This window comes from Musa acuminata, chromosome BXJ1-5 (genome assembly GCF_036884655.1).
Source record: "Musa acuminata AAA Group cultivar baxijiao chromosome BXJ1-5, Cavendish_Baxijiao_AAA, whole genome shotgun sequence".
Classification (NCBI taxonomy): domain Eukaryota; kingdom Viridiplantae; phylum Streptophyta; class Magnoliopsida; order Zingiberales; family Musaceae; genus Musa; species Musa acuminata.
This window is the reverse complement of record NC_088331.1, coordinates 34,030,443-34,053,249: the sequence shown is the minus strand read 5'-3', so window position 1 is coordinate 34,053,249 and position 22,807 is coordinate 34,030,443. Positions and strand designations below refer to the sequence as shown.

Sequence of the window (22,807 nt, the reverse complement as noted above, 5' to 3'; positions counted from 1 at the left end):
TCGGCTTCCTTGCTGCATCACATAGCAACAAAAAGCTCAGCTTCTTACTGAGCATCTTTTTAAGGCCTAAAGATCAATTTAATATGTTATAGAGTTTGCAAAAGCATGGCTTGACATCCTTCTGTTTCCATGGAAAGAAATTTCCTCTCTTCTACTATTTTGAATTTAAACTTCATTTAAGCAAATAACTACGCAAAATAAAAGATTGTTGGGAGAACAAACCTTTTTTTTTTTTGGCATAACTAACAAATCCATTAACTCATGTCACTAGACACATTTTAATCAACAATATTTTATTATAATTTTTTAGTATTTGACTTCCACACATTATATATATATATATATATATATATATATATATATATATATATATATATGAGTTTTTTCTAATAATTTAAGTTTTTCAGTTTCTGATAAATTGATTAAAACATATATCACTGACAAAATGGATCCATAGATAAGGCATTATTGATGTATCGGGAAAATCTTACTCCATTCATTAAATATTTTCCATATTACTCTGAATATTTAAAACAAGATGGAAACTAAATAGCATCATCCGCAAGCAACATTTGCCTTATTGATGATTATGATAACATCTTACGCTAGTGTGTAAGCCGAATGCAGTCATGCGACAGAGAAATAAATAGCATCATCTGCGAGCAACATTTGCCACTAACCCACTATGCAGACAAATTCATGCATGAAGTGTCACTCATCAGTCTTGTGTTGAGCTTCTCATATTCTCTCTCTCTCTCTCTCTCTCTCTCTCATTTGATGTGTTGGAGTTTTCAACTCCCGATCACTCGCATGTCGTTCACTTGAACCAAATGTAGTTTTGTTATCTTCTTCCCAACACGCTCCTTTCTCCATCATATCCTTTGTCTCTACTCATAAGTGTTGCGGTCACGACGAAGGTGATGATGGTGCATGACGATGGAAGCCTACTCGTTCTCTAATGTTACCTTTGCCGAGTATGTTAGGGTTCTTTTAACATATCAAATATGGATTAAACAATTATTTTTTAAATCAAAACCTTCATTTTTCATTCAAAAATATACTTTATAGATCCAAAATAATGGATTAAGAATATTTCCATAAAACTTATTTAATCCACTATAATATGCATGAAATCCTACAATAATTGATAAACAGATTAATACGGAAGAGTACATGATGAATCCATTAGAGTATTTTCTGAATTGATTGGTGATTTCGTCTTCCAATTGCAAAGTATCCTTAAGAACTTTAGATTTATCCTTGACGGGTGAAGAGAAACTTCATTTAATACTGCAACCGGGGACCATAACCTTATTTATAGTCATAACTGATGAATCTATAATTATGATTGTATTCATAATTGATGAATCTATAATTATGCTTCAAGAGTTTCATATTCCTAACTTATCTCGTCATTAAGTTAGGAACATGATGGTATCCACACAATTAATTTTCATAACAATTATGTCCTTTAGCCAAATAACTTTACTTTAATTAGATCACTTTAATTTTGGCTAATCAAAATAATGGCTTAACACATTTAATTATACATGTGTGACTCTTTAAAATTCTAACAATCTCCCACTGAGTCACATATGTATCCTTATAAATGTGATATTCTTTGTGAGCTCAAAACTATTGCCATTATTAAACAGGACATACAAAACAATCTCGTCCATTGACCATATTAATATAGGACCAAAGCGGTCTTCGCTATATCAATCATAGCTAAACCCATCAATGATCACTAATATTAACATAACCAAATGACATAGATCAATTATGAAATGTGTAGCATGAAAATTACATGAATGTGATCTGTACATGTTAATTTTCAATTGGTCCAACTTTATCTTTATGAGATCATTAATAACTTTAATAGCCATAATATACAAAGTATAATAAACTGAAGCTTTATTTCTGATCAGAAAATGTCTGTACAAATACAGAATCTGGCATAGAACATACAACAAACATATGATAGACTCCCACTAAACTGAAGTTTCCTCAAATTCGAATATACCCATATGAGCAGTATGCTCATGAAAAAACCTCGAGTGGTACATCTTTAGTGAGAGGATTCATGATAGGAAGCTATAGTATCAAGCAAATATAGATTGTCATAAGTCATAAGTGAACTAGTTCTAATCACATTTGAATTTAAAGACAAAGTAAACTGATTGTTTCCAAATGAACAAGAATAACCAAATTTATTCAAATAAGAAACAAAAATTAGGTTTCGTCTAAACGACGGTATAACAAAAGTATCTTTCAAATTCAAATAATGTTCAGTACACAATAACAATCTAAATGTGCCTATAGCTTCCACATCTACTGATTTTTCGTCCCCCACATAAATGCATCTCTCAGCATTATTGGGCCTTCGGTAGCTCAGGTAACCCTGCTTTGAAACACTAATGTTAGTAGTTGTGCCGGAGTCTAACCACCAAGTGTTTCTAACTACTGAAGTCAAATTGGCTTCAGAACAAACCAAAGTAAGGAACGTACCTTTTTTATCACGCCAAGCGTGATATTTGGCACAGTCCTTCTTCAAATGCCCAGATTTTTTGCAGAAGAAACAAGTATCATCCTTATTTTGTTTCTTCTGTACTGGACCCTTATTAGCCTCATTCTTTCCAGGTTTATATTTTCTTTTCTTGCCCTTATCCTTAGAGGTGTTGACCAAGTTTGCACTTTCAATCTTCTCTTGCTTTAATCTTTCTTCTTCTTGCACACAATATGAAATGAGCTCATTAAGAGACCATTTGTTCCTTTGGCAGTTATAAGTGACCTTAAACTGATTGAATTGTGCAGGGAGAGATATCAGAACCAAATGGACAAGTAAGTCCTTTGATAGGTTAAGCTTTAATGCTTTAATCTTAGAAGCAAGATTAGACATTTCCATGATGTATTCCCTTATATTTCCTTTGCCGTTGTATCTCATGGTAAACAATCTTTGAAGTAGAGTACTTGTTTCTGCCTTATCATTTTTAAGAAAACACTTTTCTATTTCGGTAAGAAAATATTTGGCTTTGGTAATCCCTTCGGACACCGCACCCCTAAAGGCTTCTGGAATGTCGCGCTTAATGATCATGAGACTCATGCGATTAGACCTGTCCCACTTCTCATATAGTCTCCTATCATCATTAGTACTATTTTCTGTAAGAGAAGCAGGTTGGTCTTCTCTTAGTGCAAGGTCCGTTTAGAACTGGTACAGAACTGAGGTTAGCAGATATTGTTGCAAGAGAACCTAAATAAGAGAATAATAGATAACCAGAAATTATGCTCATATTTATTGCCATAAACTTAAGTAAATTCAAATAATGATTTAACCCATCTCAAGATACCAAGTGCAACATTAATATCTTCTCTTTGGACTTCAATATTAATTGCTAGTGGTAGTCTTGTTGTAATGATCAAATACTGATAATAAGGCATGTCAAATGAAAAATCCATCTTTAGATTGATTTATCATTTACATATATAACTTTATAATTATCACGTATTTACTATTACAAGTATGCATAAAATCTTACCGGTCATTAACCTTCCTTTGGGCCGGATAATTACCGCATGGATATAAATACACACTACATTTAATATTTTCATGAGAAATATTATATATGAGAGGTCACTTTGGCGACTTCATATATTAAATTACTCAATCTAATATTAAACTATCATTAATTGAATTTAGACCATATTAGTCAAATTGGTTTGATCTTAATTTGTTGACTAAAATATTTAAAGCATGTAAATCATTCAATTTATGTCAACAAACAACTTTATAGAACCAATATTATGTTTAATCCAACATAATATTGCAACAATATTATTAAACCAACATAATATTGCAACAATATCTAATTAATTAAATTCATATTAATTAGATAAAATCCAAAAAGAATTTGGGAAATTTATGCCTTATAGTGCAAAAATGAATTTTTGTATATTGATGAATAGGAAAAGACACAAAGTGGAAAAGATGATTCAAAATTAAACTGAGATTACATCAGAAAAAGGCACTGAATTGAATGTGAAACATGATTACATAAATCCATAATCTTTTCCAATAATAATAGAACCAAATCACTTCAAAATAGCATGATTACATAAAACTATCATCTTTCCCAACGATGATAGAACCAAATTACTTTAAAATATTGATGAAAACATCATTAAAATTCATGAGAAAATAAGCTTAAATGTTCATCAATCATTGTAGGATGGGTCTGATACCATTTGTTGGGATTCTTTTAATATATCAAACATGGATCAAACAATTGTTTTATAGAATCAAAACATTCATCTTTGATTCAAAAACATACTTTATAGATCCAAAATAATGGATTAAGAATATTTTCATAAAACTTATTTAATCCACTATAATATGCATGAAATCCTACAATAATTGATAAACAGATTAATACGGAAGCGTACCTGATGAATCCATTAGAGTATTTTCTGAATTGATTGGTGATTTGGTCTTCCAATTGCAAAGTATCCTTAAGAACTTTAGATTTCTCTTTGACGGGTGAAGAGAAACTTCATTTGATACTGCAACCGGGGACCATAACCTTATTTATAGTCATAACTGATGAATCTATAATTATGATTGTATTCATAATTGATGAATCTACAATTATGCTTCAAGAGTTTCGTATTCCTAACTTATCTCATCATTAAGTTAGGAACATGATGGTATCAACACAATTAATTTTCATAACAATTATGTCCTTTAGCCAAATAACTTTACTTTAATTAGATCACTTTAATTTTGACTAATCAAAATAATGACTTAACACATTTAATGATACATGTGTGACTCTTTAAAATTCTAACAGAATACACTTGTGATATTTCAAGAAGAAAAATAATACAATACTGCAGCAGTCATCTTGATTAAGACTTAGGATTAGAACTCATGCAACATTAGAGGACAAGGTCACAGATGTCCCTCGTCACCTATATGTCTGCAACCACAACACTAACAAGCTTCAAAATCTCACAACTCTTTGAAGACTGTATAAGTGGTCAAACTGTCCATCTTGTATAGTTCTCCAACAGCATTGATGCCACTCTTTCCATGAATGTTCACCACGAAACATATCACAAGTCTATAGAGGAGATTGAGCTAAAAAGATCACTGTAGAAAGAGTAGCTGCTGGTAAGCTGTCCTTTTTACTGTCAATTGTGAGAGCCAAGGTTGTAGCTCTCATGCCATTATAACGCGAGCGGTGCACGTGTGATGACCGTGCGTGCATGAGGACGACGACGCCTTCTTTTTTCATCTGACTCGTCGAATTGCATTCCTTTGGTCAACCAGCACAACCTTTGTCATGTTGAAGCATGGTTTGATTCCTCATTACGAAGATAGAGCCATATGAAATTAAATGATGAAGCCCTTGTGCGTTCTTGCCATTTGCATCAAGACTTGAACCTAATAAATTATTATTCAGTGTTAGCTGTCTAACTGATATCATCATTGTTTTTGATGAATCGGGGACTCAACACGTTAAATTCAATCAACTCGAACATTATAATGCGCCATTTAGACAGACACGCCACATCATCGTACCATCTAAAAAAATATTTCATTTCTACTTCTTACCTCGAACTCATCCCAAACGGATTAAAGGATGTCTCAAAAGCTACAAGGATCATCTTCTTCACTTCCATATCACGGCATGACAAGTGTTCATCCTCCAAGAGAGACTTGGTGGCTGCAATCTTGAGCTATACGCTGGGATTCTTCTCACTTGTTTCCTACTCGACATGCTTCTCAGTAAAACACTAGTCTAGCAAATGACGGGGGAGTTGAATGAGCCATCATCCTCCATATAAACCTGGGATTGGCTTTCACCATATTTTATGTGAGAAATTGGAAGCTTTGATTAGCTTATTTATTTGTCTGAAATGTTAATTTGATTGGCCCCACCACTGCCACACGTCGGCTGCAGCGATGGGTGAGCACTGTCTCGGTTTGACCGAAACATACTTGGCCCATTATAGCCAATGAAATGGCACCAGAAAACGAAGGTACCCAATTCCTCTCTCCCTCTCCTGTCTAAACGACAAAAGACGAAGGGACCCACAAATCCCCCAAAATCACGCTCTTCCCACCATCAGCCTCATCAGCATCATCGTCGTCGTCGTCGTCGTCGTCGTCCCGTCCCACGCCCGCGCAACCCCCCCACGACTCCATCAGCAGCCGTCCATCGGGGGCGCCATTCATCACATCAGATGCCGTCCAATGCCTGACACATCTCGACGTGACTGTTCCATCAATCAGCAGCTAATTATTGGGAGAAACGAAAGGCGTGATCTCCCGTCCCACCCTCTGATGTCATCACCACCGATCTGGTCACTCGGTCCACTCAATCAGGGCCGTCCGTCCTACCGTACCGCCTCCAAAATATTCGTCCCTCAAAGCAGTAGAAAAATATTATATAATTATTTTATCTTGTCGCACCAAATCATTGAAACAAATTGAAGCAGCGGTTTGATGGCAGAAAACGTAAATTTTACCAAAGATATGGCCTTTAGTGGATTCTGGGTTACGGTTTCGTCTCCCCTGCCCTCCCTTATCCTCAACTGGCGGATACGGACCGGGGCTGCGATCCGACGGTTCGTGTTTCCACATGGGGAACCGACGAGCTTCTATTGACCGTCGGATTGGATGACCGGGGTTAGAGTAACCATACCTGAATGTTAACTCTGGTTAGATAGGCTTAGAAGATACCACGAAAATGAGAGTAGAAGCGGAGCTCCTCTTCTCCTCCCTTCCCCCCCCCCCCCCCCCCCCTGCTTCCTTGGCTCTTGAGATCAAAGCTCATATTTTATGTGGTAGTTTAGATCGATAACTGGGAGTTCTGGATGTGTTGTTCTCACTTGATTTGTTAGGTTTTGCTTTGATTTTTTTTTCCTCTTCTTTCCATGTGGTTCGGGTGATTTTTGGCCAAATGTTCTCCTTGGTTCTGTCCGACGTGATCCGTGGAAGAAATATGGGTTTTTTCTTGATTCATTGTTGTCAAAACCTCATCTTCCGTTGATTTGTCCAAGAGAAGAGGGTTTTTTCTTAGCACTTATGGTGTAGATCTAAGCCTGCTGCCATGTGAAACGAATAGAAAGGGGCGGTAGATGGAAGGTTGAAGCCTTTTCTTACCTTGTTCTTGCTATTTTCGTTCGCTACTGCTGGAGTTGATCTACAGATCTGATCGATTTCTTGCTTTTTCTGCTTACCCTAAGTTGGAAGGAAGGGGGAGTGACGAAAGACCGAATTAATCGTAGTCTATAGCCATGACTTATTTCCCGGAGGAGGTGGTGGAGCACATCGTCGACTTCCTTGGCTCACACGGGGACCGCAACGCGGTGTCGACGGTGTGCAAGGCGTGGTATCAGGTGGATCGGCTTAGCCGCCGGAGCGTATTCGTCGGCAACTGCTATGCCATCCGGCCCGAGCGAGCGGTGACGAGGTTCCCTGAGATGAAGTCGCTGACTGTCAAGGGGAAGCCCCATTTCGCCGATTTCAACCTGGTCCCCTATGATTGGGGCGGCTTCGCGCAGCCGTGGATCGAGGCCGCCGCACGAGGCTGCCCGGGCCTCGAGGAGCTGCGGTTCAAAAGGATGGTGGTCACTGATGATGACCTTGAGCTCCTTGCACGTTCCTTCCCCAACTTCAAATCGCTTGTTCTCGTCAGCTGCGAGGGGTTTAGTACCGACGGGCTCGCTGCGATTGCCACTTATTGCAGGTGAGCTGTCCATCCATTTATAGAACGTTAGGCTACAAGGACTATCACGGTGTTGTACTCTCTGCTGAGGATGTTCTTTGGGATTTTGTGCGACGAGTTGTGATAAAGGTTGAATTTTTATTATGTTTCTTCATGTAGTTAGGTTCATAAGTTTGTTGGTGTAGTTGTTGTGTTGAATATGAATCAAATTTTTTTTTCCCTCAAGCAGTGACTCTTATTGTTCTGCTAAACATTCATCTTTGCTTCATGGGGACATTGATCTGGATCCTTTTTATTTTTATTTTTTGCCGATTGGGAATTCAAATTGTTTTGTTGTTTCTTTCTCCCATATGTTTCTTGAAACAAATTGGCCTCATTTTTATAAGGCTGATATGTATGAGTTATGGATGTTGGACTGCTTATTTGTCTGATATAGTAAACTTAAATTTTGTGATTATGAAGTAATTCTATTTTTTCCACTTGATTCAAATGCACGAGTATTGCTTATAACACTTGTTTCATCTGACTTTGTTTTTATCCTGCTTATTAGAGGTCTTAGGGAGTTGGATTTACAGGAAAATGAGGTGGAAGACCATGGGCGCCAATGGCTCAGTTGCTTCCCTGATTCCTGTACCTCTCTCGTGTCCCTGAACTTTGCCTGCCTCAAAGGAGAGGTCAATGCAAGCGCCCTGGAGAGGCTCGTCGCTAGGTGCCCAAACCTCAGGAGCTTGAAGCTTAATCATTCAATATCTGTGGAGTCACTGAACAAGATCCTTGCTCGTGCGCCTCATTTGGTTGATCTTGGAACTGGTTCGTTCGCAATCGACAACCGTAGCGAAACTTATCACAGGCTGATCAATTCCTTCTTTAAATGCAAGTCGTTGAGGAGCTTGTCAGGTTTTTGGGATGCTTCTCCTTTCTGCCTGCAGGCACTGTATCCCGTCTGTACTAACCTCACTGTTCTCAATTTGAGCTATGCTCCAGCAATTCAGAGTGCTGATCTTACCAAGCTGATTGGCCTTTGTTTTAAGCTTCAGAAGCTTTGGGTGAGATTTTGTTGATTCATTGCTGAGGTCATATCAGTGACATTCATTAACCATGGGCTGATTCTTCCACAGGTGTTGGATTGCATTGGGGACAAAGGATTAGCAGTTGTGGCATCCACTTGTAAAGAGTTGCAGGAGCTGAGGGTATTTCCATCTGATATCTATGGTGCTGGAATCACTGCCGTGACCGAAGAGGGTCTGGTTGCTATATCTTCAGGATGTCCAAAGCTTAACTCATTGCTGTACTTTTGCTACCAAATGACAAATTCTGCACTTACAACTGTTGCAAAGAATTGCCCGCATTTCACTCGATTCAGATTATGCATCCTTGAACCGGAGAAGCCAGACCCTGTCACTAATCAGCCACTTGATGAAGGTTTTGGGGCAATTGTCCGTTCGTGTAAAAATCTCAGGAGGTTGTCGGTATCTGGTCTTTTAACAGATCAGGTTTTCCTATATATTGGCATGTATGCCGAACGTCTGGAGATGCTGTCGATTGCATTTGCTGGAGATAGTGACAAGGGGATGGTATACGTGCTCAACGGATGCAAGAATCTCAGAAAACTTGAAATAAGGGATTGCCCATTCGGAGATGCTGCACTTCTGAAGGACGTGGCCAAGTATGAGACAATGCGATCCCTTTGGATGTCGTCCTGTGATGTTACCTTAGGAGGTTGCAAGGCTCTTGCAGCAAAAATGCCGAGGCTTAATGTGGAGATTATAAATGAAAACAATGGCACCTGTGAATCCAAGGAAAATCTTAGTGATCTCCACAAGGTGGAGAAGATGTACTTTTATCGGACCGTGGCTGGGCCAAGAAATGATGCACCAGATTTTGTTTGGACACTATAGGGTTGGCTGGAACAGCTTGTGTTGTGCAAGGTAATGTAATTAAGTTGGCTGATGTTTATTTGTTTTGACTTAGTTAAAAAGTGCCTATTATATTTAGACTGGTTTTGTAGACTGAAACCGAACTAGCATGGCCAAAGTGATTTCCTAGACATGTAGGTTTTGCTGTTCTGTACTACTTGTAGGTCGAAACGATGATTAGGCCATTGTCATTTGAGCTTCTTCATGGTTGCTTTCGCTATCGAGTTCTGGCGAAGACATTATTTTTAAAATATTTATGGAACAAAAATTTCATAACAACAGACTTATGTTTTTCATTTCCTTGATATTGACCAGACTTTCAACTGATTTCACCTCCATGCTCAGTTGGTCCCAATTAACTACTGAGTTTGATTCTATGCAGCATATAAGGGGAAGCCACTTTGGAAATTCGTCATCTGCCCTACCATGGCATTTCACATGCGCAGCCTTAAATATTAATTACTTTAGTAAAGAGGGAGGGTGGGAATGGGGATAAGATTGGTTGATGAATCATTCTGTGTAGAGCAAACCTCCCTGTGTTTGTTCTACTCTTATTAGACTGATCATTCCTCCCACTATCTTTCTTCATCTTTCCTGTGTCTGGTCATCACTCTCTCTGCCTTTTCTGCAGTGTGGTCCCAGAAGATGACCAGCTTTTCTGACCATGTCCATGTTCTTTTGGCCTTTCCTTTGTAGAAACTGCTGCATCTTTAACCCTGCACTGTGGTGGTGGAAATGTGATATTTGCTATGGGAACCATTACAGATAAAAGTTCCAACTATTTGGATGGACTCATGATAATGTCATTAAAATTATTTTTAGTTCTATTCCTCTATCTCTCCTTTTACTATTAATATTACTAATTATAGATTTCATATTATGTTAATTAATTCTCACTTGTTTTATCATTTTATCTTGTTAAAATCATACTTAATTCTTCATTGATGATTTTTCTTGTGTGGTAAAAGCAACTCACATCTGTTTCAAATGAGATTTCAAATGACAAATCTGACAAGAGATGATAAGGCATTTGTTGGTATTATTTTTTATTGGTATCGGTTGAAACAAGTGATGGTATATATAGTCTGATAAACACCATATTGGTCTGATAGATTATCCAAACTGATATCAACCATGATTGAAAACCATGCAAAGGAGATTGTAAGCTATGAGCAACTAAGGATTTGGAGAAGGGATCTGACAGAGCACAGCCTTTAGCAGCAAACCTGTCTCTGGTAGCAGCACTTCTCCATCTCCAGCAGACAGCAGCAGCAAATAGCAATGAGACAGAGTGAGGACGAACATATGGACCAGTAAACTGCTTGTAAAGAAGAAACCCACTCACACTAAGCTTTTGCTTGCACTATTCCAGGTGGACAATTCAACATGCTATGGTAACCATGTAAAATGATCTATTGATTCCATCGTTCAACCAAATAGTTAAAGCTTACATGAATTGTGAGTCATCAATATCAGTATATATTCCATCTCATTTTCTAGGTAAAATTTCAACCAAGAGACCCATAAGTCAGATACTCAAAGTTCTTCCCATGGTTATCTAGATTTCACAAGACGCTTCTAGATCATCCGTGGAATGGATAAAAAAATTTAGGAGATAAGTAGAACTCCATAAAAATAGTATGTCCTACTAAACAAATAGATTAGTGAAGTTGAAACCGTGTCAGGGAAGTTGGTGGAGGGTGTTCATCAGTGAAGTAAGAAAATAAAGACAGAAGAACCACCTACAAGCTCTGTGCTTGCTCCATAGAAATAAAATACCACTTTGGAAACATCAACTATTATTACTTTCCTTTGGAAGAAAGCAAAAGAATACATGTGAGAAAGAATTCCTAGGTGTCTCGAGGGTAGAGGGGATGAGTCTCTAGCACATTGTTAATGTGTTGTGCGCTGCTGAAAGGTTTTCTGTAAAATGATACTTGCCTAATGAATCTTCGTATGAAACAAATAAAAGGCTTGTTGTTATAATAGATGGAGAAAACTTGCACCGCTCGGCGCATATTTAATATTGTTGGCTTATGACAGGAAGGAAGCTCGTGAGAAATGGCTCGACTCGAGAAAAAGGACATGGATACACATCCATCAGTGGCTGTTTGGGTGTATGTATATCCGTGTAAATTATTATTGACACGCAGCAGCATCGTTCCGTTTTCATCTCATGTTTATACCGTCTTGAAAAAGTTCTTCCAATGGAGGTCTACAACACAAGTACTGTAGCATCATCTCGGTGAAGCTCTTCTTGATCATATCATGCAAACTTGTGATTGGTCAATGAAGGGCAATGCTATGAAAATTCTGTCAAGATTTCAAGTGAGTCCAACAGCAAACAGGATGAACAGCTTCATTGATTCTTTCAGTACACGATAAAGATAATTAGAAGAAATAAAGATCACAATCAAAGATATGTGTTCTTCAATTGGATGGAGATCACAATCAAGAATGAATATATTTCTCCCTTGGCATTTGTTTCTCTTCTAGATATGTACAAAGACAAAAGTGTCCGACTAAAGGTTTCAAAAATAAATTGAACCCAATTGCTTTTACCAGAACTTGTGGTTAAGACTCGACGACAACGACGCTTTATATAATCACAGATGTCACACAAAAGTGATGAACGGTGAGCCAACAAATGAATCCTTTGTTACTTGCACTTTATGGTTAAAGGAATCTAAAGAAAAATGGTAGGTAATCCTTCTTCAACTACTATCACTGATACTCTGATTTCAAAACCCATCTGGATCCACTGGCATCCTTCTCCAATGTTGCTATTTCCTTGAGAAGATTTTTGAAGAGAGGCAAATCTTTTGATTGTATCTTGTCCTTGAAATGTTGTGTTATGCTTGCAGAATCGGTGCTCCCACCTCTCTGCTGTATGAAAGTGCAGAGCTGCCGGATCAGGACCTCAGGCTGCGCTATCACGAGTTTACCGGGCGGCTTTGTTGAATGACTGCTTTCTGGCTTTCCATGTTGGTGATTGGACGTAGAAGCCAAATCCAGATCTTGCTCGAGGGCATCACTAACAGCCCTCTCTTGAGTTCCACGAATCCTAGCCAAGAGTTCAACTGATGATAGTGCTTTACCAGTTGAAGCTCCAGCTGAGAAACCAGGAGGCCTACTAGCAGATCCTTCACTGGGCTTCCCAGGACCCAGCAGCTGTGTACTTAAAGTAGATCCAAACCTATTACGGGTAGATGATGGAGCCCCAGCAGCGCCAGCTCTTCCAGTCCATGTGGGAACAGCAAAACTTTCACGACTTCGAAGCATTCGTGACTCCCGCAAGGCTTGAGCTGCCCTCTGTGCTACTTGGGAAGCTTGCTCCTCCATCTTCATCTTAAAATCCTCATTAGCATTCATAATGGCATCATGGTTCATTGCACTCTAAGAAGAAAAATCAAACCCAAAGTGATGATCACTGTTAGCCAAATCAAAATTGCAGAGAAGGTGAGCAAATTAGCACTTACATGAATACCATGGACATCGAAAAGACTTTTCAAAATATTTATTTCCTCATCTTTACCGCCATCAATTTGATTAGTGCTCTCCCTTATGCCACTTGGGCTAGATCCTTGTTTTCCTTGGTAACCATCGGTAACACCTACATGGATCTCTTCGGATAACTGACTGAAAATATTTGATGTCTCGGTCAAATCCCCTTGATCGTCTTGCAAGGTGAATAGATCCTTCATGTCTCTTGCTTTGAAGAATCGCCTTTGTTGAGGATTCTTCAAGATCTTGTTGGTGAGAAAATGCTTGTAGATTTGCCTGTGGTATACCTTCTCCTCTATGGTTCCACGTGTTATCAATCTGTAAACTGTTACATCCCGTTTCTGTCCAATCCGCCAAGCCCGTTCTCTTGCCTGTTATGCACCAAAACTAGACTCAGGATTCACTAAGCTACTTTGCTGTGAACGTTTTATAAATGTTAAATGCCAACAGTAAAGAAAAAATTTCAAAGTTCTATTCTAAACAATAAATCAAGAAACAGGCAAAATATACAATTGCTTAAATACCAAATGAAGCATCTCCCTTATAAAGTGGAAACACTCAGCATACAATAAGATGTTATGTGATTGACAGAAATCAAAATATTGATGTGAAAAACTACAATAAAATGAGATGAATTGTTAATTCATTGAAAATATTTTGTAAAAGTAACAAAAAAAGTTAAAAATTATTTTGAAATTTGAACAGTAGTTCACAATATTCTGACATTGCCTATTTTTTCTTCTCCTTTTTCTTTTCATTCACCTTATTTGTGACACATGACACTCAACACACCATGCTGAGTGCCAGCAGGGAATGACATTTCCGGTTCTAGCAGCCAGCCAGCATGGGTATTGCCCAAAAATATTTATGGCATTCATAAAACTAGCAACTAATGCTTTCACAATTATTGTACACAGAAGTACCATCTTGTTGGCCTTTGGAGAAGGAAAGGAAATGGCTAACAAGAAGCATACATTCTAGACTAACATGGAACACCAAAGACAGCATAGAAATCATCAAAGTAACTTTCTTGATCAGAGCAAATCTACAGAAAGTTGATGCTAGATCACTTTACCTGCATATCAGTTGAAGGATTCCAGTCAGGATCATATATAATGACCCTGTCAGCGCCTGTCAAATTTGTTCCCAAACCACCAACTTTAGTAGTTAAGATGAAGACGAAGACCTCCTCAGAGTTATTAAATTCATCTATAAGTGCCATCCGCTGCTTTACAGCAGTAAATCCATCCATTCTTCTATAGCTATAACCACTTGCAGTAAGAAAGCTCTCTATAATATCTAGCATTTGTTGAGTTTGTGCAAAAAGAAGAACACGATGTCCTTGCTCCTTCCAAACGTTAAGAATCTGCGAAACAACTTTCATCTTTCCACTTCGTTCAATATTCCCATAATCTGGATTCTGAGCAGCATGTTCTCTTTCCAATAGATCAGGATGATTGCAGATCTTCCGCATAACATCTATCCCATATAACGAGTTTTTTATTCCATCAAAAATTTGCTCCACCTCAGAGCTAGCAAGAAATGCCCGATACACAGATCGCTGGTCTGGGGTTAGGCTGCAGAAAAGGACATGTTCAGTTTTCTTGGGTAGCTGAGCATTCACATCAGCTTTCATACGCCTAAGAAGGTATGGCATGATCAAATCACGTAAGACAACTGCACATCTATAAGCTGTTGACACCTGCAGTGGCGTAGCATTAGCATATCCACCCACTGTAATTGGAACTGCAAACTCTGTCTCAAACACAGGAAAGACACCTAATTTCCCAGGGAATACAAAATCAAAAAGAGACCACAATTCTCCTAATTTGTTTTGAATTGGTGCACCAGTCATAATTATGCGATGCACAGTCTGTAGTTGTTTACAAACTAAAGTTATCTCAGCATTTGGATTTCTTATTCGATGACCCTCATCCAAAACTGCATATCCCCATTCTATATCAAGCAACTTCTCACCCATAAGGCGTAATTGCTCGTATGTAGTCAGAAGCAATCCTGATTCAGATTTCACAATCCGATCAATCATATAATCCCATTTTTCTGTTGATTTTACAGGGCAAGGTCTTTCACTATCACTACCTAATGAAGATTCACTATCATAATCACTTTCACTAGATTTGACCAATTTCTGTTTAGTTATAGCATGCGCAGAATCATGCAGTATCTCAACTTTAAAGTCAGGGTACCATTTCTTAACCTCCCGTTGCCATTGTCTCAGAAGGGTCACAGGACAAACAACAATACTGGTTTTATACATTTTACTAAAATGAAGAGCGCCAAGAAATGAGATGACCTGGATGGTCTTACCCAGACCCATCTCATCTCCAATGATGCCACCAGCTCTTTGGCAATGCAATTCCCACAGCCACTGAACTCCTACCTTTTGATAATCAAAAAGTTTTGAATAAATAGCACCAGGCATTTTCAAGCCTCCTTCAAAGACTACAGATGACTGGTCTTTGTTTTCTGCCTCATCTTGCAATTCTTCCTCACAATCAGAGGCACTCGAACCTCTCCTTGTGTCTTCCTCTGAAGCATTATGAGATAATGACAATCAAATCACATTATTACAACAATGAAATGTCCTGATCCTGTGTATTCATGTCTGCAGAATCAAAATGCTCGTGCATGCATGATATACTAATACCACAGTTTGAATGATCATAACAAGCTAAATTTTTAGCAATAGAAATCGAATCATGTTTAGTGCAAGAGACTGCCAACTGAATGCAGCAACCTATAACTACAATAATAAGGCATCTATTAACAAAAGCAGTTTATCAACAGAACATAACAGCTAACGTACCCATGATATATTATCTCCCTGAAAAAATTAAATGACATGTAAACCTGAAGAGATAATGAGGTTGCATTCCAGCACACAAAACCAATGTTTATCAGAGAATCCACCACAACTGTTTTCATAATGCTTCATGCTAGATGTATGTTGAAATAATGAAAAAATAGCAAAACAGTACTAGATTTCTAGATTCTAGACCTCGATCTATATCTTGGTGAATCTTTCCAGGTTTCACTTGTCTCCACAACTCTGTCCTTGTAATCTTATAAGCTACATAATACAATTGGCAATACAGTTGCAAACCACTTTGATCATCTACGCAATCAACAAAGAAGAGGCATTTAATGATAATATACAGAAACATCTTAGGCTATCATGAAAGAAAATGCAAATACAGCGTAGCACCTTATGGCTTAAAATTAACTCAGCAATACTTTGGTTTTTTAACTAGCATTTGCCATATAATTTATGGTTTTTTAACTAGCATTAGCCATAGAATTTATGGTGTCTAAATTTGAAGCTATTACTGAGAATGCAGACATTGTGTGCAACAATAAATGATTGCATCACAGTGTATCAAACTTGTATCAGCATTCACTCACCCAGCCTTAATCGATTAATAACATAATTGCTTAATTCTGAGAATCTGACTGATTTGAACAAATTCATCATCATCGAGGAGGAGCTGCATGAAAAGGACAAAGGGACTGATTGCTAACTACTGTTGCCACTTGAAGAGAAAAAAAATGGAAAAGGAAGTGAGATGAGAGGCGAGGAACAAAGAACCACTTCCATTTTAATCTATAAGTCTGTGACGGGAGTCCTAAGCATGACTTCCACAAATCACCTTTTTTATGTTTCCTATATCTTGAAAATGAATCACTCTCCGGAAGTAATAACCTGTTTACCCAGAAAACCATCATTTTAGTTCTTTTCAAGTTTTTGTATGTTTAGCATGTTTATATCATGATATCTCTTATTTTTCATTTAGTTTTGTAAAATTAACTTTACATATAAATGAACTTGGATTCTTTTGCTCTTCCCCCCTAAGGCCCTAACCAGTACTCTAGCATGCATTTTTGTCAACATCACTGCATTTTACCTATGTGCAAGACATGTTTTTAACTCAAAGCAAGTGTATAGATTTAAGATTACTAAGCAACATGGAGTATGTTCACTTGCTCCTAAATTCAAGGGAAACTATAAAGTTACAGTTATACCTGAAAGTGCTAAACGGTAAGAAATATCATAGACCTAATTTGTTCATAAAAAAAAAACTATGTTTTATTTTACCACACAACAAAGTCACACTTCTTCCGGCCAACAAAACCATACATGACTATTAAAATATTACATGATGAATCTTGAAACAAAAGAATTAAGAGTATCTGTAAATAATATAGGCCAGAAATCATACCACTTCCATCCAGTGACTCATTGGTTAAATCATCCTTTCTCCATCTTTTCTCAGGTCCAGGCCTTCTTGTCCTCTTTATATTTCTTTCATTCTTATCCAATTCTTTTTTTCTTGAGGATCTTGCGCGTTTTAGAGGACCTTGAAGTCTTTGAAACGGGCGAGTAGGTGGTTCCAGTGCAGGCAAAGCCTCTGCATCTAGCAATTTGGTTGTTGGTCGAGCCAATGCAATCTGGGAAATTGATTGAGCAGCTCTAGCAATGCTGGTTGATGCAAGATTTTCAGTTGAGTCTTCCTCAGGTACATCTTGCCTGATTGGAGGTCCACGTTCTTGGACACGACGTTCAAAGCCTTTAAGCTTATGAAATGGTGTTAAGATACCCCTTCGAACCAATTTATCTCTCTCCTACAACATAGATAGCTGATCAAGATTTTGCAATCATATTACATTATTCACTTAAAAGGGGGAGCCTAGTGAAGAAGGATTCCCTTAAAGTGAAGTTTGAGGTCCCTGCAAGCAGGAAGACTTTTCTAAGAACCCTGGTAACCAGGTTACAAGGAAAAACCTTAACATGATGCCAAGGTTCTCAATCAATGTCATATTATTCATTTGATGTAAGAAAATAATCTAATTGTAAGTGCAGAAATAAGAACGAAAAAGACCTTTCCAGTAACTGCAAAAAAACAAAGATGTACTGAGTTAATACAAAAACAGATAAAAAAGGTATTACAGTTTCCATAAACCCAGCAGAGGCTGCATCAAGAACTGTATCAAAATCAGCATCTTCATCATAGGCAACAGCTTTCAGAGGTCGTTTTGAGTGTCCATTTGATTTTAGTTTCTGCTTATGCTTTGGTTTTTGTTTCGGTCTTTCTTTGACCAACTCATCAAGCAGCTCCACGTTGTGTTTTTCATGCTCAATGTCATTAGCAAAAGCATAGTCACCAAACAGAGAAATTTCTTTTTGCAGCTGAGCCTTTGCTTTCTTAAGATCTCTTAGGCGATCTGTTGCAAGTGCCTGTTCCAGACACAAATTGCTAGAAGGAGCATGAACATCATACCCAATATTCTCCACAGGTTTATCCCCTCTGACACTTGTGCTATCAGAATTGCCACTTCCATCAACTTCAATGCATTTAGCACTTCCAATGCTAGAAGCTACAGCATCGATTTCAACTTCCAATGCACGCAATTTATTGTAGAGTTTAACTCGGGTAGGCAATGGTCCAGTTTCATCAGGCTCATAGTCATGGGAGCTCTCCCCAGGCTCACTTGCATAATTGGTGTCATTCTTTGCCTGCATACAAAAATGGATCTTGTCAACTTGTCGTATACCTGCTATGCAACACGTAGCACTTTCCTTCTACTTTATAGTTAAATGCTTAGCATCCAGCAAAAGATAAAACTACTGACATCAAATATGCAGAGTCAGCTTGCTACAAAGCTGAATACTCAAGAACATTGAATTAAGCTAGATCTACCAATATTTAGGTCCCTCACTCAATGATGATTATGATCATTTCATGCCAAATCAAGGTTTAAAAGACCAAGGGACCAAATACAGGTTGGACCAATAACATACTGGCTGGTATTTACCAGTCCAAGAACTGGTATTGGACCGGACCATATAGGTTAGCACTGATTCATATTTAATCTTTTATCCTTTTTGGTCATGCTGGATAAGATAGGCTTGTATGTCTCCCAGTATGCCAACACTATACTGGTCCGATTGGTCACCAAAAATCAGCATCGAAGGCTTAAAGTTTGCAACGAATGACATCCAAAAGTGTCATGAGCACTTACCATGGATGCAAAAAGACCATCTTTATCCAGTAATATATTTATAGACGAATTTTAAAAACATTATCATTACAAACTCTACTGAGCTTTATATGGGAAATGATTTTATTATTACCATGAAACCATTACAAAAAAATCAATTATGTCATGTGCCATTTTATTAATTTTGATGAATAGTGATGAAAATAAAGCCTGCAATTTCTATTACATCACAACAAAAAATAATTATATTAAAATAAGACAAGCTACAGTGGCTGTCATCTATTTGACAGACAAACATAGTTCAACGAATTTATGGATTAATTTGATTTTGAAGACCTTGTAGATAGACTTTGCCTATGTCAGCCCAAGGGTTTAAGTCCGATTGAGATTCTATTTAATGTTCTTCTTTTTTCCCTTCTTTGTTTCCTATTCCTGAAGGCAGCCTGTGTCAACATGAGGATCAGGAAAATGTTTGACACCTGGCCTGCATTAGAGCTGCTCAGCCTGAGTCTTATAAACAACATTCCATTGCAAAATTCAAATTCTATAAAACAGTTCATCACGCAATGGAGTCATTCATCCTAAATAAATACAAGAGCATCAATATCGATAAATACAATGGAGTCATTCATCCTAAATAAATTATAAAATGGATATATTAGTACTACAATGTCCCAATATGTCTTGTTTGTATTGAAAAGCACGTCTCAGATAATCTTCCTCTCAACAATGGATATTTCAATTTGTGAACAGATTTGGTTTGCACATTCGAATAAAATGGCGAAGCAATCGTACATAGAAAGTCGACAAAGGCCACCGGATCAGTCATGTTATTACCTGCGACAGAATTTTACGCTCGATATCTTCCGGATTCGCCGATGTGATGCCCAGGCTACTTAACAAAAGCTTATCTTCGTCTTCTTCTTCCATAATATCATACATGAACAGGAGATTTCCTTTTCATTAATGAGGGAAATAAACGGCTGACATCCGACGACGTATACAACCCTTGTTCAAAGCCACTACGGATCCAAAAACAATTATTCGTCCTCGATTTCAGTAGCCGCCGCCGATTTCGGGGACGGCCTCAGACGGAGAAAAGGATGCAGCAAGTGATTTGAATCGATTCCAAAACCCTTGTTGCAGAGTTCGTCCCCTTCCCTCTCTCGGTCGCCCTTCTCTTGCTCCCTCGGTCGCGTCGTCTACCAGGTCCTCGAAATTACGAAGAGGGCAACACGACTTTAAGACCGGGTTAAGTCGAACCGGGAAATGGATCGGTTATAGAATCGAGACCGGACCGCCGTCGGGATCGGACGGACGGCTAGGCCTTATCCTGGGCATCGGGGATATGTGCGGCTCAGACGACGCCACGTAACCTGAATCCGGAAGAATCGATGGCAGGGAAACCCTCGACAATAACGGAACACACGAGCTTCTAGGTGGCAATTCTACGTTGGTCCAGCGCATAGTCGCGACTTAAGCTACGACTTTAGTCGAGTTTTACTTTGGGAAAAGATTACAATTTCCAATTGCTTCACGATGGATTGGTATGGCCGATGGTGTGAGAATGAAACAAATAAGATTACTGCTTTAGTTGACGTGAAATATGATGAAGATTGCTTATTGGGAACGTGTGCAGATTGACATGTGTAGAGTTAGAGAGGAGTTTGTTTGGCTGAACACTGCTTTGCTGATAACAGCAGACGAAACATAGTTATGCTGACTGATGGAGTAATATATATATTTTTTCAAGATGGAATTATAATTTTCTTCTGAATTGTTTTGTATTCAGTGGAATCCTTATGTCAGCTTTAATTTGCCGTTTATTGCCTTGATTCGATAAATAAGGAGTTGAAACTAAGAAATTGAAATCTGATTCTCTAAATTTTTTTTTTAAAAAAATAATAATTAAAAATATCATTAAACCTAAAATCTTATGTAATAGCACTAATCATTTTTATTTGAATGTTATCGAGACCGATTCGCCGATGTTGAGAAAGTTCTGAATATTGAGGTGTCAATTACTTGTAATGCAGTAATTGATCATAGTTATCAGCAAGCATTAATTTCTATTCGATGTGGGTATGACGCAGTCTGTCATTCCTGCGCAGGGTGGTCGCAGAAAAATAATGCATGAACATGGACAAAATTAAATAACTGATACAGCTAAGTAAAGATAAGAATGATGTACCTTTTCTTGTTTGATGTGATACGAAGTTCTATACAAGGGTAACTGGTCTAGCATGAGAGGATAAGAGCCACTTAGATTAGCCAAGGAGATTGCCTAGAAACAACACAAAGATTTTGATTCAACGAATGGAGATCTCGAAGAGATCATAGGCAAGTCATCCTTGGCTATCAAAGACAGGATCTTATCTTCATGTGAGGCCACCCTTCTGCTTGCTTGTTGCTTCAGGAAATGGCATAGTTTCTGATAGAATTAGAGTCCTATTTATAGCGCAGGAAGGAGAAGAGATTGGATTAAATTTCAACACCAGATTGCCTAATCCACAACTCCTTTTCTCCATGCAGAATATATTCTCCTGGTTTGTCAGGGCAGTTGCTTTGTGGACGTTCATTTTACTCATATTTATCATGGGCATCGGCAAGCAGTCATATACTTCCATAAAGCAAAAAAGAGAGATACATTTCATTAGGATTGTAGTTTCTTCCTAATTGCACACCAAGTGATTCCACTGGTTTCATTTAATGCTAAATTTTACACTGTTTGAGCCCTCTCTTATCACATGCTTTGAGCTCTTCTTACACCGAATAAAAAGTGCCATGATCTTGCCTAAAGTGGAAACATATATTCCGAGTCCTTGAGCAATCTACTTATCTTCTGTCGACTGATAGGACCAGGTGGAAGGAATTCATAAACTTTAACATTAAGCATATCATTCCAATACTAATAAAGTCAATGCTATCCACTACTCAAAAAGATTTTTGTTCTCTTCAAATTGGTTGACCTTTAGGATCCAATAAGGTCAAGGTTTTTCGAGTGATGGCAATGCGAGCTTAAATATATGCGAAGCTTCTCAGATAAGAAACGCGTGATTTCTTGAACGGTAGAGAAAGAAGCAATAAGAATTAGAACCAGCTTCACTTATATCAAATTCATTGTGATAATCCTGAATTTGATATTAATTTTATTTTTAATTTAATTTTAGATAATTAAAGGATAAAGTAAACAGTGGTGAGTTTAATCAATCACATGAGATGTCAAACTCAATAAGTCAGTCAGATTCTTTTCTATTTGTTGTTCTTCTTTGAAAGTCAAGATTTATTCCCTTGTGCTAATGTTTGCTACAGAGGTAAAACTTATAGAACTCGGTAGGTAAAGGGCAAAGGGAAAGCAAAGCACTGCACGTTAAGCATGCAAACGGGAAAGCCAACCTTCTCTTGAAACTTAACTCGCACTCAAACAAAACAAAGAAAGAGACTCGCTCAGGAATAAGCTTAGCGCTTGCGGCTTACTATTGAACTGATCTAGTTTTAGATCTATTTTTAATTTTTTTAATTATGATAGGAGTTCTTTGATGTTGCAAATTAGGGATTATCATTTTTATTTATTTTTTTATTAAAAATCATAATCCTAGTTGATTAAGGATTAAATAGCTATATATATAAATATATTGT

The 22,807-nt window shown here is 37.8% G+C and overlaps 2 protein-coding genes across 3 annotated transcripts; one reads left to right on the top strand and one right to left on the bottom strand.

Annotated features, from left to right (window-relative positions):
* The first annotated feature begins 6,798 nt into the window (after nucleotides 1-6,798).
* Nucleotides 6,799-10,981, top strand: LOC135581975 (transport inhibitor response 1-like protein Os04g0395600). 2 transcript variants are annotated; one of them, XM_065183654.1, is made up of 4 exons: nucleotides 6,799-7,751; nucleotides 8,281-8,776; nucleotides 8,849-9,658; nucleotides 10,759-10,981. In XM_065183654.1, exons 1-3 carry the CDS (start codon nucleotides 7,300-7,302, stop codon nucleotides 9,626-9,628), a joined length of 1,728 nt encoding a protein of 575 aa, XP_065039726.1. In that variant the 5' UTR covers nucleotides 6,799-7,299; the 3' UTR covers nucleotides 9,629-9,658; nucleotides 10,759-10,981. The 2 variants fall into 2 exon arrangements, with proteins under 2 accessions (XP_065039726.1, XP_065039725.1); XM_065183653.1 differs by lacking the exon at nucleotides 10,759-10,981 and having other exon boundaries at nucleotides 6,799-7,147; nucleotides 7,249-7,751; nucleotides 8,849-9,837.
* A 1,119-nt stretch (nucleotides 10,982-12,100) lies between these two features.
* LOC135581738 (DNA excision repair protein CSB-like) lies at nucleotides 12,101-20,400 on the bottom strand. Its single transcript, XM_065183652.1, has 6 exons — nucleotides 20,006-20,400; nucleotides 18,117-18,683; nucleotides 17,389-17,791; nucleotides 14,226-15,700; nucleotides 13,126-13,521; nucleotides 12,101-13,042 (listed from the first exon to the last, which is right to left on the bottom strand). Exons 1-6 carry the CDS (start codon nucleotides 20,108-20,110, stop codon nucleotides 12,371-12,373), a joined length of 3,618 nt encoding a protein of 1,205 aa, XP_065039724.1. The 5' UTR covers nucleotides 20,111-20,400; the 3' UTR covers nucleotides 12,101-12,370.
* Between the last annotated feature and the right edge of the window lie 2,407 nt (nucleotides 20,401-22,807).